This window comes from Metopolophium dirhodum, chromosome 8, assembly GCF_019925205.1.
Source record: "Metopolophium dirhodum isolate CAU chromosome 8, ASM1992520v1, whole genome shotgun sequence".
Lineage (NCBI taxonomy): Eukaryota > Metazoa > Arthropoda > Insecta > Hemiptera > Aphididae > Metopolophium > Metopolophium dirhodum.
The window spans coordinates 19866399-19884968 of record NC_083567.1 but is presented as its reverse complement, the minus strand read 5'-3'; the positions used below and the strand labels follow the sequence as shown (position 1 = coordinate 19884968).

The following is an 18570-nucleotide window of genomic DNA, read 5'->3' as shown; positions in this document are numbered from 1 at the left end:
CATAATCGTTAAATGTAAATCGTGTCTTAAAACCAATGTACCAAACAAGGCTAAACGACATAACTAAAACGTCCGACTGCAGTACATCATAATATAATATGTTAATTCGTTAAGCACGTGACGGTAGTACGACATGTATATACATATAAGATCGTCCCTAGTTTTTCTCCCCAACTCTAGTGACGCGAGCGCACAGTACCACTATGAAATTCAATTAAACATTAATTATTACAGTCATCGCGTGTTTAATAACGTAAAAAATGTTGTGTTCTTTTTTTTTTTTATCGTCGAGGACCCCAAAACTTTGAAAACAATGGTGCACTGGTGTTTCAAGTTGAGGCATAATGTTTCTTCTTTTTTTGTATTCTCCCTTGTGAAATAACGATATTATACGCGACAGGGAGCTTCCGATTACCGCAATAGCGCCAAAGTTTTTTAGGAAAAAGAGAAGCGCACGAGGGAAAAAGTAAAAAAAAAAAATACGACTTTCATTAGGGTCTGGGATATATTCTCTAATATAATAAATCGTTCTTGTGGTAGCCTTTCAGTAATACAACTCTCAACAATACAGCTTTACTCTTCGGGGGTAGAAAAATAGAAATGAGGTAAAATATTACGTTCTCCACTTCTTTGTTCAAACCTATAGGATATCCTTAAGAAAAAAAATGAAAATACGTTTCAAATGGGCGGAGTGGTGCCTCTGGTATTAACCTAGCAATATCGCTCAATATTATAAAACCGTGTTTTTTTATATGATATATAATATGAAATAATAAAGTATATTGGATTTGTACGCGCAGGTATTTTAATCCAGCATCGTTACGATTAAATCCCGCTATTAACATAAAATATTCTGTAATATATATTTATATTTAATTTATGTGGTTATAAAAAAATGTTTAAGCATTTTGTTTTATACGAGTTATTAAATTCCTTGAGTTAAAAATATGATGTTGTTTATGTTCAGGGTAATTGTGTAACTTACTCGCTTTTTAAATTGATAAACATATAAATATTCATGCTAAAAATAATATACATTTACATACATTTACATACGTAATATTTAATTCATATTAAAATTTTATAAGTGTATAAAAATTAGTTATGATTTATCTGGGTTATTCTTATATACATTAAATATATAAAACTATAGGTAGTTAAATAGATCTTTATATTTTTAATACATTTTATGAATTTGATTTTGTATTGATTTCATTTATATTATATCACTTGAAATATAACATAAATAATTTATTAAAATGAAATACCACAGACTAAAATCAACGACGCGTACCCTATTTGTTTAATCCAATCGGAAGAAAAAATAACACACGAAAACTAGAACAGGAAATAACATTTCCAATTACTTAAACTTTATATTTGATGCGGTTGAAATAGCCCGGAAACGCATGTACGCGTAGATTATCCGAACTAATATCGTAAGTCCGAGGTAAAATAATCAGATCAAAACGATTATTATGTATAGGTAGTGAAAGAAAAAAAAGTAATTTTTCATTACATCGGACTTGTGGTAGTAGGGTGGTGGTAAATACTGAGGCGCTGGGTTGTTATCTTGTTTCCTCCGAGGTACAAACGAATTAAATATGAAACTACGTAGGTATACATTTGATTTGGCGTGTTACCGCCATCAAATTTCCGTTTATACGGCAGACGTGATTTTCCAGCGTGATTGTTAAAATCTGATTGGTCACGTTCGCCAAAGTCGAGTTTTCAAGTTGTTGTGTTACATCTATTTACCGACTAATGTAATAATATTATATTATGATGTCCTTCCACAAACTTCTCACAGACTTCGGTTCCGAAATGAAATGAAATGAAAACGACGTTTTCTGAAGTCGTGGATATAATGTCGTGTATTGTCATCGTAATATTTAATATCAGACGAATATCATACATACACCTCCGCGGACAATAAACGTCAACGTCGGGGGAACTTACAAATTCGACTCAAAACTTCCGACGGCCGTCGTCGCAGGCGCTCGCGTCCTTATCGACGAAAGCGCACCGTATTATATTATTATTATTATTATTATTATTATTGTATTATTGTGTGTGTAACATTATCGTGATTCACCGACCGAATGTCGTCCTGTTCAGTGTATAATAATATAAACCGCGTTATCGCCGTCGCTGTATTATATTAAAGCGGTGGCGGCGGCAGTGATGTGACAGATTCTAGTGTTTTCGGTATTGGGTGGCAAGGTATATATGGCGTTGTAGAGTGTATTAGAAGGCCGCCAAGGGGAAGAAAGTGAGGGACGGCTCGTTGATGTCGGAAGGAAAGGGTTTATATATATGTATGTATTTTATATACGCGCGGGGTGGTAGACTATATAGGGGACGAAGAGAAGGTGGTGGCGGTGGTACGCTCTGTTTATTGGCGCTGGGGGGCTCATTTCGACGGAAACTTTCATTGTCCAACTTCGACGAACATTTGTCTCGTTACACGGTTTTAGTTTCCATACAATAATCTTTGTCGTCTGTATACCTATATACATGTTTATGTATATATTGTATATGTATACACTTGCACCGGTTCGCGAGCGGTGCATAATATAGCTTTTATGGTCTGTCAGTCTCCGGCAAGTATCTTAATCGCGTCACGTAAGATCCAATTACGTTTCGCCAAAATCCGCGCCGCTCGACACGCTCAGCGGACGGTACCTAGTCGGGGAATAGTGAGAGTGAGAGAGAGAGAGAGAGAGAGAGAGAGAGAGAGAGAGAGAGAGAGAGAGTGAGAGGGAGAGAGAGACGATATAATAAGGATAATAATAATTATAATTCGCGTTACAGAAAATAGCACATTTTGCGTGTACGGCGTAAGACTCCCTCGACCCATGCAGGTCATCTTCACCGTCGCCCGACGAACACCTCCTTTACCATCCACTGCACTATCAACGATATCATACATAATATGTGCTGACCGTGCATTATGTTGTATAATATTATTGGCCGGTCGCTGTATATCAAATTTGTACTGACATCGATTGTCGAGGCTATTCGTCCGCCGCGACGAACGAACCGCACTGAAACAAATAATGTATTATAACAAAAACGTTGGCATTTCTATATACAATTTCCGGTGGTACAGGAGACGGACGTAATAATAATAACGACGATAAAATTAAATCTAAGATTTAATCCATATCTCTTTCCAGTCGCGTAAATCTTTTTTCGGTTGTTATTGGTGATGAATCGGCGAAAGGGCAGTGCTAGCGCGTGCAGTGGGATGTAAAAGAAGACCGAAATTCCTTTTTTGAATTATCAGACATAATCTCTATGTCCCCATTTGAATGAGACCGGGTACTCGAATAATAATAATAATATTCTCTATGCGTTTCGTTTAAAAAGCACCAACGAAATAATCTCGGCGTAATCCGAAGATTTATTCTCTGTGAGTTTTAAATCACTGATAACAATTTTAAATCATTATAAAACGCGTATATATAAATATGTGTGAGTGTAGTCGGAATCTGCAGTTGAACGATTTTTCGAGACGAAATAATGAAATCGGATTTGTCAAACGATAAACTAAATTAAGTGTGTATGGTTCTACATCGCAGAATAATATATTAAGCACCTATATTTTATATATATACGAGCAGTACCTATATGTACCTATATCGTATTGACGCTGTGTTGTAATTTATTGATTGCGTCCACGGCGACAATCGATCACGTACGTTTGAATTACTGACAAACTATTGTACATGGTACATTATCCGATATGATTTTTTTCTAGATTTATTTTACTTTCGGCGTGTATATACGTATAATAAAGGCATTATATGGTAAGAAGAAAAATTATGTTCGTGAACCGACTACCGACTAATGTCAAATTTATCGAGAGCTTTAACGGAATCGGAAGAGTATAACGACGTGTGTACCCCCCCCCCCCCTCCAATCCTTTTGCAGCATCGCAGAACGTAATTCCATCGGAATGTGCGCGAATTGATTAATTCAAAGACTTTCGACGGTATTTTACCGTTAGCGTAACACGTATATACTATAATATATATATATAATAATAATAATAATGATAATAATAATAATATGGAAATGCGCCGAATTCTTTTTGCTCCCCCTCCACACACAATTTGATTATCCTTATCCCTTCCCCATGCCGACCCTTTCCCCTCCACCGATTCACCGTCACCGTCTTATTCTGGCCATAGCGTCTCTTTTCCCGTCACTACCACCTCCACCACCATGCGTGTAAAACAACCATGTGTATCCGGCAAATACTGTCGAACCTTGACTCCATAAATCACCGTACCGGTTGCCCAGGCAACTGCAGCCGCCACGTGTTTCGTCTGGAACGTATATATAGGGTACGTAAACGTAGCCGTATAATGTATAGTATAGGTGTGTGTGTGTGTGTGTGTGTGTGTGTGTGGGGAAATACGATTTTTCAAAAGGTTTCTTTTTTTCTTTTGGTAATAACAGAATTATTCAGAAGATTCGATTTAACTTTGTCACGCGTGTTGCCCCATCAATCTTAACACCTTTGAACCCGTCTGTGATATCAAAATAGACCACCGCCGTCGAAAAACACACGTCGCGCACAGTGTATATACGGTTTGACCTGGACGTCTCGTAGAATTTCGAATCAATTTTCACTGGAGCGCGACAGAAGAATAATGTTTTAAAGGAAAAATCCTGGTGCAGATAAACCATAGAAAATCGGAAACGTCAAAGGAAAAATACAATAATTAGATGTTTGATATTATAAGCGAACTATAAATTTCTTGGGTTTTACTCTCGTTTCTCACTGATGAAATTACCTACAATGCTAATTTGTTTAGTATAATTATTATTCGCAAAATTGTTTTCATTTCATATTCACGTTTAAAAAACAATATTAAATCGATTTGTATCGACTGAAAATTTGAAGTTCTCGTCCAGTACATTCTAATTCAGGTTTATTTTGTTTCAAACAGAAATTCTCACTTGAAATAATACTTGAGGATAATCATATAGCCTGGTGATAATAGCACAGGTGATGACAGAATAACAATGTATCTGTGCATACAAATATTAACGGTATATGTTTTTTATTTATATAAAGAGTAGCATCATAACTGTTTAAACTATATATTTCCCTAGAGATACTTCTGACATATTTTATATTATAAAGTAAATATCATATCAGTATTATACTATTATATAATGATTTGAAAATAAATTCCAACAAAAAACATGGCACATACCTGAGGTGTGAACTGTGAAGTACACTCACATAGTTAAAGAAAGCAACCAACTTTACAATCAAATTTCCGTTTAATCGTTTTTGTTGGCTCTATACTTAATATGCTTGTATAGTATCATCTGCGTCGTATGAAAAACATTCGTTACGTTTGCGTTTCTATTTTCAGGTATTATTTGTACTGTTTATACGTAAAAAAAAACAAAGTACCTACCTACGTCACTCATTAATCTTAAATCGGTTTTTTTTATCTTTTTTTATTACTCAAAAATTCTATTGGGGGAGGTAAATACCTAATATATTATATTTCGTAGGTCGTGAGTTAACTCGCGTCTGGTTAAAAAAAAAGGATCAGTAGACGGTGAGTTGACGCACATATACGTACACGCATTCGTTTTTCCTCTGAAGTAATATAAAACAAGGCGAAATAGCTTTGACGATAATTCATTCTGATTTATTCCTTACGGATTTCGCTGTGGACAAAAGTAATAATAATAATAAGAAAAGTCAGCTGACCACGTAAAGGAAACGACACAGTTCGCTGATTTGCAGTTAAAGAGGGTACCGTACGCGAAGGGGCCAAACGAAGCGAAACGGGGGGAAATAAATGCATTCAGCGCACAGTATATATGTATACATTATTATAGTACCTATATAGTATGTTGTATATATAGTATAGAAGAGAAAGAAATTTGAAAGAAGTTTGTCCTGATGGAATGGGGGACGGTTTAGAAAACGATTCAAAGATTTATAATACATATATATAGCGAATATAATATAAAGAAACTCGCACAAAATCGTTCGTCCTTATAAAATGCGATTTTTACAATCGTTTCTTGAATGTAAACAAATTTAATATATTATTATATATACTGAGATTTAGCCATTACTGTATTTACTGAAAATTATATGCTCGTTTTAACCAACCTTTCGAGTCGTTTGACAATTTAACTGGAATCTAAATTTTAACATACTCTGCTGTTTCTCCCCGCAGTGTAGCTAACTGCCTAAAAATAAAATCAATAAAAAAACAGTGACATTTCACGTTTTGATCATTTTGATTTCGCCTGCAAGGGTTAAAGTGGTGTAGTCATATTGTGTTATTCGACATGGTGATTTTTTTGTTTTAATTTATTTAATACTCAGTACCCGCTTTGTCTCTATATATTAACAATTCAATAAAATGTCAACACCGTGTTGGAACGATAATAATAATAACGACATTACACCATTAGATGTGGTGTAATGTTGTTAAAAACAATTAAAATAAAATAAATAAAATTAGGTATATATTTTTTATATATTATACATGGTATAAAGGTACCAATAATTTACCATACACAGATTGGGCGAGTAAAGGTACCGATGTAGTTATACGTAAGATTAACGTCCTTCTCTCGAAACGCTTTTAAACGAAACCCACGCGCGATTTGTTAACAATTAACTAATTGTATCGTTTTGTTTGTTCGCAGGATGTTGTTTCGTAACGTATTATACGAGAAAAGCCGCTCTCGACGCTCAAAATGCTCTACACAATATCAAGACGCTGCCAGGGGTAAGAAACACACTCTCACTCAATAAATATATATATATATATATATAATTGTATTTATTTATTTTTAATTCACTTGTTTGTATGACATTAGCACACTTTATACTGTGTCATTATATATATAGTATCACTGTATACAAATTATACTCTATTATTTCTCTAAAATGTATCTTCCTCCTCCTCCTCCTCCTCCTCCTCCTCCTCCTCACACCCTTTCACCTCCTACTCTTCTTCCTCCAGGCTCCTTCTCATCCACCATAACTCGTATTATTTGCTCATCCAATGATTCTGGGTCGGTTTTTTTTATATATATATATATTATTATATCGTAACACTGCCACGAAAGACGGACAGAAATGCTTTAATTACGTCTCTATAATAATATCGCTTCCACAGCTAATTCCGCCGTTTTAAATCAATTAGAGCAAGATTAATCGCCACGCCGCCGGCGGGACGTTTCGATAGCGGGTGCGCCCCCCGCGCCGGTTCGGTGACATTGTTTTTACAAAGCTGGTACAAGGCGTTCCGCGGAAACCGGCGGACCGAAACACACAAAAACCGTCGTTGAAACGGGGCAAAAGGGATAAGATAAAAAAAAATCGCTCTCAACACAAAGGAATTTTTCACCGCAGAGCATTTTATAATGATCTCTCACCGCCACCCTGCGCCATTCCCTGTACACCAACCCGTCCACCCATCATGCCACTGCGGACTTTTGCGCACACCTAAACGCGCGAGTAAATCGTTCAGAAAGGGGAAAAATTTAATTTGCATATTATCGCATTATCACGCGGCATGTACCTATAATGTAGTTGAGGACTTTTGGAAATATAAAAATATATCACGAAATATACATATACTCCAATTATGATTGTGTATAATATTATAAGGTTCGTATGGAGGATTTAACAATAATAATAAATTGTCCACTGATATTATATTTAAATACGAGAATGTCGTATGCTCGTAAATTCCAGGTTACCTGGACCAGGTACATCCTGTATTAACGCCATTTAATGATCATCGTCATATGATATTATTGATCTTATATTATTACGATGTGATTATGAGAACCATAACGTTTTCGTTTTTTTCGACGACTTTAGTTACTGCAATAATAACTACGCGTACATAAATACAATATATTGATATTATATCGAAATTACAGCTTTTTATTTGCCTGTCCAAAGGGAGTTGGTGTCGGTATGACGGCCACTCACTCATCAAATTTACCGTAAAATATTATGCGCTTATCAAATGCTCGAAGTAACAACGAGGTTTACTACCACCTAAGCAAAATAAAACGCGGATAATTTAGCTAGCTAAATAAAATAAATATATTCAAAACGTACGACTAAGACAATATTAGACAGGTATAGACATAGTAAAATATAACTGGTCGTGAAATTACGTTTTACGTGTAAATATAATATATTGTTTTTATTATTATTATTTTTTATAATATAATCCGATGATAACGTACCCTACCTGTTATATAATATTATGAAATATTATAATCAGGTACATTATTATTATACATTTTGACTGTGATTTCGGATAATATATGTATTAAATCAACGGATAATATAAAACGTAAAAATTGTCAATTAAAAAGTATATAATATTATGATGCGGTTCGTCCGAATAGACCCGTATTGTGAATAAATAATAAGACGTATCTCGTATCTCTATTTCTATGGTATAAATATATATATTTACACTATTAGGGTTTGAGTAAAGCGTCGATTTGTGTCGACCGGACTTATATAAGTGAGTCGACACAATCGGAGGCGCTTGGGGTTAGTCGGGCAATCACCGGACTCTATTTATACAGTTGTGTGATAGTCCAGTTTATATGGTACAAATAATGGTGAGGGGGAGCCGGCCATCGTCGGTACAAACTTAGTAAAGCGGTATCCCGACGGCGAACCTGGCTCGGTAAGAACAACTTAGTTAAGTGCCTTGTCAGGTGAGGTGGTGGCCCTGAAAAGGGCCGTTTTCTTGATGTGATGACGGAGACCGTTGATTCTTCGTCACTGCGTCGACACCAGTCGTTAGACGGTGGTCAATGAACGGACGATGTTCGTTGCCGTGGAGCGGCACTATCGTCGTCGTGCCGTAGGTCTACACGAGTATTGTTACTGTCAAACGGTAGCCTCGTGGACAGTCGGTCGGCGGACGGCGGTTGTAGCCGTGAAACGTTGTTATCGTCGCCGGGCTGCAGGTCGACACGGGTCTTATTGCCGTTGAACGGTAGCTTCGTGGATGGTCGGCGGGCGGCTGATGTTGTTAGCCGTGGAGCGGCGGTGTCGTTGTTGGACTGTAGGTCTGTTGAGTGAATGGTCAGGGTCCTTCTTCTGTCTGGAACTTTTGTTGAATTTGTTGGCTGTTGACAGTTTGAAGGCTTGAGATGGACTGACTAGATTGTTTTTTGCATTGCATTGCTTATATAACGGCGATGTGCCTATATACTCGTTCCAGGCGATTGCCTATGACGAGTTGAGTAAGATGCGGTGAATGATTTTATTTAGTTTGAGTTAGACCATAAAAAGGGGCGTGGCTTTGTGGATTTTGAGATTGGGACGGTAGCTAAAGTGAATTGTCCCAGACTGCGGATGTGAGCGAAAGTTGAATTTGAGTTGCGGTGAAAGAGGTTCTTGCTGTTAGTTATTATTGATTGCTTGACGGTGAAGGTACGGGTTGAAGAGAGAATTATTTTATTTGTCACAAACCATGGGGAGGAGGTAATAGTACGGAGGCCGATATTTTGGACGGCTTCGAGTTTGCACCGATTCGCTTTCGATATTAGTGGACCGGCGTATGATAGAATAGGTTTAATATACAGTTGCAGTATATTAAAAGTTTTGATTTGATGGAAATGGGGCTGGAGTGGTTTAGGATCGGGTACACCATTCCGCGGACGGCGGTGGCTTTCTTGATAATTGACTTTATATGAGCTGAGAACGTGAGATTTCGATCCAGGGTTACGCCAAGGTAATTTGATGTAGGAGACCAGGGGATTCGGTGACCGTTTAGGTTCAGGTGGTGTGAAGCAAAATTGTTAGGACCGTTGAACATGACAGCAACCGTTTTTTGAGCGTTGATGTTGAGACGTCATTTGTCACACCAGGCTAGTGATACGTTTAATTGTTTTTGCAGTTGTATGGCTGCTCTTTTTGGGTTTTTATTCGAGGTGGTGAACATAGTGTCGTCGGCGAATAGGTAAAGCCGAGCGTTTTGGTTGAGGGGGACATCGTTATTGTAGGCCAAGTAAAGTGTGGGTGAGAGACATGAGCCTTGCGGTACACCTAAAAGGACCGGCCTGCTGCTAGATATAGTGGTGTTTAGTCTTACCGAGAAAGAACGATCTGTAAGGAATGAGTTTATTATATTTAGTAGTGAGGTAGGGGTGCCTAAGGTATGGAGCTTGTACAATAAGCCTGCGTGCCAGACTCGGTCGAAAGCTTTTTCGACGTCCAGAAAGACGGCGGCTGTGCGCAATTTGCTATTAGAATTTGCTGCCAATTGATCAATTAGACTGACGAGCTGAGAAGGAGGATAGTAGCGCAATAGGGTGGTAGTTGACTGGATGTGACTGATGGTGATCCTTTCCTGGTTTGGGGATAGTGATGACAATAGCATGCTTCTAAAACGTTGGGAAGTGGCCAATTCTTAGGCATCCGTTAAAGATGTGAGTGAGGAGCAAAACTGATTTCCTGGGTAAGAGTTTGATGGCGGTATTAGTGATGGAGTCTGCGCCGGGGGCTTTGCGTTTGGGGATTTGGTTGATTATTTGTTGAACGATGCCAGGTGATGTGTAACAAATAGTTTGTGGGAATGAACGAAGGGAGTGGATGAAGGTGGTGACTTCTGGTATGACAGGGCCTGTAGTTGACTTGAATTGGTGTTCGTACGTGTCAGCAAATAATTCAACCTTTTCTTCATCCTTGTACATAAGGCCATTTGGGCCAATCAGCGGATGGACCGCAGGGGTTTTGTTAAGGAGTTTTTTATTTAACTTGTAAATTGAACCGTCTTGGACGTCCAGAGTATCGAGGATTCGATACTCTATCCCATTCGTCGGCGTGGTGTGTCTTGAGGATAAGACGTATGAATTTGATCTTGCTGTTGAGACAGCGTTTGACCAATGGATCACGAAAACGTTGCCATTCGCGACGAAGACGGTTTTTTAATTCGATTTCCTCGACTATTTCGAGGGGTAGAGCGTTTTTGAATGTTCGATTATTTTTTAAGTATTTGCTGTTATTAACATGTTCGTGTTAAAATGGTCGAGAGCCGCGTTGATGTCTCGGGGCGTTCTGATTGGCGGGTTAATCGACGGAGATATGGAGCCAATTGTGGCCAAGTATTTATTCCAGTTGACGCATATTGAGGTTTGAGGTGGTGAAGAGGTGATTGGTGAGTCGGATAGTGTAAGTAGCACTGGATTGGGGTCGGAGGAAAGTTCGTTGAGGTTTTTTACATCGCAGGAGAGTTGAGGGAGGCGGACTAGAGCTATTTCTAATACGTCAGGTCTGTGACCTGTGACAGCCGGGAAAAACGTTGGTGTGTCCGGGGCTGTAACGGTGTAGTCGTCATTTAGAGCATAGCTATATAATATCACGCCGGCGGCGTCTGGGCAACGACTGTGCCAGAGTGGGTGTTTAGCATTAAGATCGCCCGCAACAACAAACCAATGGTTGCCGATGGATTGTTTGGCATGGATGGTTTTATTGCGAAATTTTTAGCTATTTCGGAGAAAGATGGACAACCGCGGAAGTTTGCTGTGTGAGCACCATTGCAGTTTGCACAAGTCGGGGCCTGATAGCGGGGTTTGGTACATTCGCTGGTGCTGTGCGAGCCTGCACATTTGACGCAACGAGGAGAGTTGCCGCAGTTTTTCGACCCGTGGCCGAATTTTTGGCAGGAGTGGCATTGAGAAGGGTCGGATTTCTTATAAGCTTCAACAGTGATCTTTAGGTAGAATAATTCGGATAGTTCATAAATTTGTTTGGCTTGGGTGCCGGATAACGAGGCAGATGGGCATAGGTTTGTCTGCCGGCCCGAAGCGTTTTATTAGTTTTACTTCGAAGTTATGGACTACCAGTTCGTTTTCGAGTTCATCAGCAGAGATATCAGTAGGAATACCTTTGATAACTAATTTCAGCTGGCGGTCAGCGGCGAGGGAGAAAGTGTGGAAATCTATTTTATGTGTCAATGAAGTTGTCTATTGACTCACGTCTGCACTGAATGAACACTGGATGATGACTGATGATGACTAGATTGTCAAGAGTGTCCGGTATTTATACCCTCTTCGACAATCTATTCCGGTGCTGGTTGGTCCGCGGGATTTCGTGTGACAGATGAAAATCACACCGTTGTTCGGATATTTCCGTTTACAATGTGTGATTTTTATTTGTCACATTGTCTTGCTTTGCCCTATCATTTTGTTTGGTGGTCTTGAAAAAGACCTTTTTAGATTTGATGTTGTTTGTTCCGTAACAATTATAGCCTATAGGTATACTATTATTACCTCGAATGAAAAGGTTGTTTAATTAATCATATTTAACCGAATGTGTATTATTATTTATTTTCGTTTGATGTTATATGGCAATACTCGATATAAGCACATGAATTTGAATTCAATGTGTTCCACGTCCTTTCAGTAATAACAAAAAAAAATAAGTCATTAGTTTTCCTCCCACACGACTGAAGTATGTAGAGAGAAGAATGATCACTAGGGTTCCGAGGGAGAGTTCACGCCTTAAAAGCACGAGGGCTGACATATTATATAGTGCCATTGAAATCTGAATAAGCCAATGTATGAAAATAAAAACACGACGAGAGTACCTATGTTTGACTCGGTGAAATGGCTTACAGTTTACGTTCAATAATGAATCGGTTTCGACGAAAATTTCTAATGTATATTTTGTATAGGCACTGTTTTTATTTTTTACCAAGGTACTTTATACATTATACAACGATAGTAATAATAATCATTAGAAATTTAAAAAAAAACCCTCATATGATAACCTTTTTTTATTCACTTAAAGTCCTCGAAGACAGTTAATCGATAAACTACGACGTAAATTATGTATACATAATTTATATATTATTATATATATTTGAGTCTTCTGTGTATGAGTGCGTGACCACTCCATATTATATCTATAGTATATAGTAAATACATATACACTCTAGACGGTTTCTTTCTTTGTACAATAGCGAAGTAAACTTTTATAATCTATTTTATATTTCATTAAATAAATGTCAATCAAGCTGTAAATTACGCACGTAAATGTCTAAGTGAACAGCTTAATGTGATTAAAGCGCTTTCTAAATTTATATGTACATTATAGCCGTACAGGTAAACGAATCTAAAGAGCTTAGCTCAATTTATGGAGACAAGCTCTATATAACGGCCAAATGAATTTATATTATTATTGTTATTATTATTATTTCTAACGAAACATATTAATGTTATGCGTATTTACCGTTGTGTCTTTTGTGTTCTATGTTATAATTATTCATTTTAATTCAAAGGCCCCCGGGGTATGTTTTGTATAAACACGGAGAGAACTGAAAATCCTTTGATAGAACGCGTTAAACGGAATTACTATGATTATTATTATTTAAGAGTCTATAGATTTAATGCCGCAGAGGAAAACGATTAATTAAATATGTATTTAGTCGGCTCAGCAAACGATTTCAAGATAAATCGCTTATTAATTATTATTATATTATATTATAATATAATATCGTTGTTATTATTATTATTATCATTGTCTTCGTCACTCGGTCACCGCAGTTAGAAAGTATGCAATCAAAACGTTATAATTGCATTTTATTTATGTCTCACACGTATATTATTATGATATCCCCGTCATACAAGTGCATATACCGTGGACAAGTTGTATTCAGCAGCAGCTCTCGTCTGGCTTACTACCTAGATATTAAACCTATTTACGACAAATTTAAAATGCTCATAACTAGCTTCAAAATTAAAATATCGAAAACACTGCACTTCCAGTGAACCGTAAACCACAGACAACGATGTTAAATTTAAGTTAAACAATAGGTAAATTCAAGCCGGGTTTCCAATTTACCGTGTCTGAATGTCTAATATACTAAACTTGTAGGTAACGTGTTACCGACCTTTTGTTGCCTACATATTAAATTTACAAAACACTATACTCGCTGTAGTGGAGACCCGAGGCTTCACTCCAATATTAAAATTAACGAAACTAAATTACAACCGCTGAACGTAAATTTGCCATATTACGAAGTTGTAGGACAGTGACAACACGTGAGGATGAGACGTGATAGGTACTCTTAATTATTATTATTTGTTTGAAAGAAGTAAGAATGCGATCGCATGTCAAAATTGTATGTAGGTATATAATAATTATACAATATACAATAAAAACGAAATTAAATACAATTTTATTTTCTAAAACTTTTTAACCTTATGAAAATTTTTGGGAATAAATGATATTTATTTTAAATATTTTTTAATACGTCGTTTTTGCTGAAATACCGTATTAGTATATGTAAATTACTTTGGTTAACGGCATGTACTCGACGTCGCGACTTAACATTCCACTTTAAATACGCAATCCTGAACCATATAATAATATATACAATAAAATTATTATTTATTTAAAAAATCTCTCAGTCAACTTCCGAATTCTTTTCGCCGAGCCGAGGCCATGTTGCGGTGCCTTTCATAATATCCAATCTCCATCTAAATCCTATCCGGAAACGTTCAACGGCATTATTACAATTCTCGTCGTTCTAAAACTTTTTAACTACGAAATTACTCAAGTCTTATATATGTGTGTATAGATACTATATAGGTACTGTTATAGTTATATATATAGTATTTATGTATGTAAATAAACATTCGGTCTTGGATAACCTTCAGTTATTTTTTTTATTCCTGCATAATAAGTAGCAGAATCCAAACCGAAAGTTTAGCCACAAATTTCATCTTCTATCCTTTTTTTTTATTTTTATTATTATTTCTTTATCCGTTTTCTTGCGTTCTTATTATCCTGTCGCAATTCAATTATTATACCGTCAGTTAGAGTTTCTTCCTTTCTTTTTCCATACATTTTTCGTCCGCGTGTGTATACGTTGTATTCCCCCGAGAATCTCAGTTCTCTAGTCCAAGCGCACATGTTACCTAGGTGAATTTTTTTCCACGTAAAAGAAGAACATATCAGTTCCCCGGAGAAATGTCTAGTGGTATTTTTTTTCTTTTCTAAAACGGATACCATAAGTAGATTGTGAAAAAGTATAACCATAATAAAATCAATATTTTAATTTATGCTCCCTTTTATAACAATATATTATAGGTCCATACCGTCATATGTGCCGATTTATGTATGCATGTATGTATTATTCTTTAACGACTTGAAATATATAGGCCAAACGTCTTATTTCATAATAAATGATAAAATGCCATCTAAGTAAATCGCGTATTGATTTTTTATAGAACACCCGATGTATCACGTGCTGTTTGTTCTATATTTATGAAAAAGATTTAATGACATAGTTTTTATTTTTTATCTTTGGCCATTTCGTTCAACCGAAATGCATACAGCACGTAGCGACTAATGTAAAACGTTCGAATAGAATCCATACTATAGAATATAGATTATAGATAATTAATTCGACGTTGATTAGTTTAAAAAAATCTGAAGTGAATAAGCACTCAACAAGATTTTACACAATGTACATATATTATTCTATCTGTAAAAAGTACAAACGTATGCTTAAATCATTTGCACTCACAGTTTCAAATATTTAATATTATCGGAAATAGATAATGCATAAACATCTAAAGCACACATAACGAGATCTAGAAAAGCTACTAATTATCATATTTATAATTTTTTTTAATAACAAATTAAAATATTAAGACTTACTTAAACTTAATTTTTCAGGACAATAAAATTCAAATTTCAATATTATGTTACGATGCTACAGCTTAATGTTTTTTCTATAACTATTATCTAATAGTATGTACTTGTAATATGTTCAAATGTTTCTTTTAAAGAAACTCACTTTCAAAATTATTTTTACCTATAAGCATAAAAACATAATAATATAATATCCCTTGTGGATAACTCCGAACTTGATAAAGAGCTGCTGAAAATAATATAGTTTTTAAAGCTGATAATTATTTTTTTTTAACCCAAGCTTGAAAACAATAATATATTATTCCAACTAAAAACGGATCTGATAAAAGTGAAGCGTTTGTATAGTGAAGTACATCTCATAATAGCTTTAGTAAGTTTAAAAACCTTAAATTATACAGATTTGTATGAACGCTGAAAACACAAATTGTTAATTAACTGTAATAATATTTGCAGGCGCGGACTTGCTAGGATGCTGGGATGCTACAGCATCTCTTGCCCTAAAATATATTTGCCTAATATTATTTATTATATATTTAAACACTCTAGACACCTAATGAACAGCAGAAGGTTACCGACCTACGATTATTAGTAATCTATAATATTGTACAATTTTGATTGAAAGTTTGTTGTAATTTGGTACTTGTTTATGTTTTTAACGTATACTCAATATTTTTTAAAACAAATTAAAATATATTAATATTTTATAAATAATCTACATGTTTTAAATTTGCCCCCACAATTTTTGTTATTTGCACTTTAAATTGTGTAGCATCCCGTGCCCTATTTTACCAGTCCGCGCCTGAATATTTGAATAGCATTTTATCATGTAGAAACGAATAAGCTAAACATGAAATAATGTAGTATGTAGTTACCTATACTTTAATATACCTAGTTAACTGCACCAACATCATCCTAGATTTTTTAAGCATTCTAAAAAGGTACTAAATACGTGTATGTACACATCACGTTAAACCGTTAAATTTTATTTCTATAACCTAAGAAATTGTATATTATTATGGTGGTTAGATAACTTTTATGCGTTTACCAATCGTAATATACAGAGCTTTATACTGCTATTCGCAATTATTAACCTATATGAAATCGTTTATACTTTAAAAGCGTGTACCCATATATAAGTAGTAGATACTGACGTACTATCCGATTTTGAATGAACGTTTTTTATTAAATATTATATACTTCAATATGATGTAATGTACTTAATACTTGGCCCATACGGGTGTTTGCAATGTAAATAATAAATAAATTCTCTATGTCAACATAATAGACACTATACATGTTATGTGTATATACTTCAATAGTGCAATCTTGCTCAAATCGTACCACTAATTACCTCTAAAGTATATTTTACAATATTCATTGTCCTAAAAGCTATATGCGATATACCTATATCCCCTGTTATGATAATGTGACGTATAATTATATAACGATAATATACGTAAACGAATTTTCTTCACTCGAATAGACTCAATGTCATAGTATTAAAATATTATGAAACAGTTTATCAAATCATTCATGCGTAAAACTTAATCACAAGCTAAGATCGATATATTTAACAGAAAACATAATTTATATACAAAATCGCAATCGTGAGTTATTATTGCAAGTTTAAGTCGTTAGATAGTGAGAGGAAGAGAATCGAATTAAATGTTGTTTTTTTTTCATTCAAAAATATTTCACTCGTCAATCAAAATATCCGAACCCCTCCCAAACCAATATAAAATAATATATAATTTAGATTAACGGGTTTTTCCCACGAGAGGTGTTTTTTTAATCCTGGGCGTCAATGAACAGAAATACAATGGTGATATAGGGTGTTTAATGTTTATCCATTTAAGTATTGGTCTACAATAAAAAAATAAATAAAAAGATAATTATTTATACTAACTATTATATAAAGAGGTGTTTATTTATATATATATATATAATATATATGTAAGATGTATAATGTATAAACAGTAGACGCCGCATATAAAACTCATGTTGGGACCCAGCACAAAGTGAGTCTTAATTATAACCAAGTTAATCTTATATAAGTACGAGTACAAAGTTGTGAAAAAAAACTAAATTTGAAATTAATTACCCATTAGATTTATTTTGCTACTTTCACATATTATTAAATGAATACAAATACAATACAATATACACAATAATAATATTAAGATGAATTTGAAATGCAATAAAATTTGTTGTACATATTTTATTTTAGATTATATTACTAGATTAGAAATCAGTAATAATTCATAAGCATAACAAACACAAAAGTTATTCTCAACGATTTTTCTTACGACATTCGAGTCTTATAACCGAATTTATTTCATGTATTTGGATACGTCAGGACTAGTTCCGGGTGATTTTGAGTCTAATAAGCGACTGAACCTTGTCTCCATGATGAGTCTTATAATCGGCGTCTACTGTACTAAATATATAGTGAGAGAGAAAGAGAGAGACGCCACTAAAGGCGTTCGCTGCATATGTACCAACTACCAATGGTGAACGATGGTGACCATCTATCGGTGAGTGTTTATCCGCGAATCACGTGCACGCATTCGTTATTTTGATCCCAGTCACGCGGGCTGTGATGGATCCGGAATTACACTATTATTACGGTCATAGAATTGATGAAATTTCGTTTATTTTCTGGTAAAGTCGTCGTCTTTGGTTGCGAACGATATTGCCCACATAACTAACCTATTCACATAACCCCGACCATAAAATAATATTTTTTTATGATCTATATTATAATACCGATGTGGGCTTCATTTGTTCACTTTTAGCAATATACTCGTACGATATAATAGATACCTGATAGCAGTTAGTTCAATACACGGTATATTATGATCCGCCGA

At 35.4% G+C, this 18570-nt stretch overlaps 1 protein-coding gene across 13 annotated transcripts in view; it reads left to right on the top strand.

Moving 5' to 3' along the window:
* Window positions 1-18570, top strand: part of LOC132951149 (CUGBP Elav-like family member 1) — a 194178-nt gene that overhangs the window by 105049 nt on the left and 70559 nt on the right. For all 13 annotated transcript variants that reach the window (XM_061022882.1, XM_061022891.1, XM_061022890.1 and 10 more), the window contains one exon: window positions 6700-6782. In XM_061022882.1, the coding sequence (XP_060878865.1) occupies window positions 6700-6782 (83 nt within the window). The remainder of the gene's footprint in view (window positions 1-6699; window positions 6783-18570) is intronic.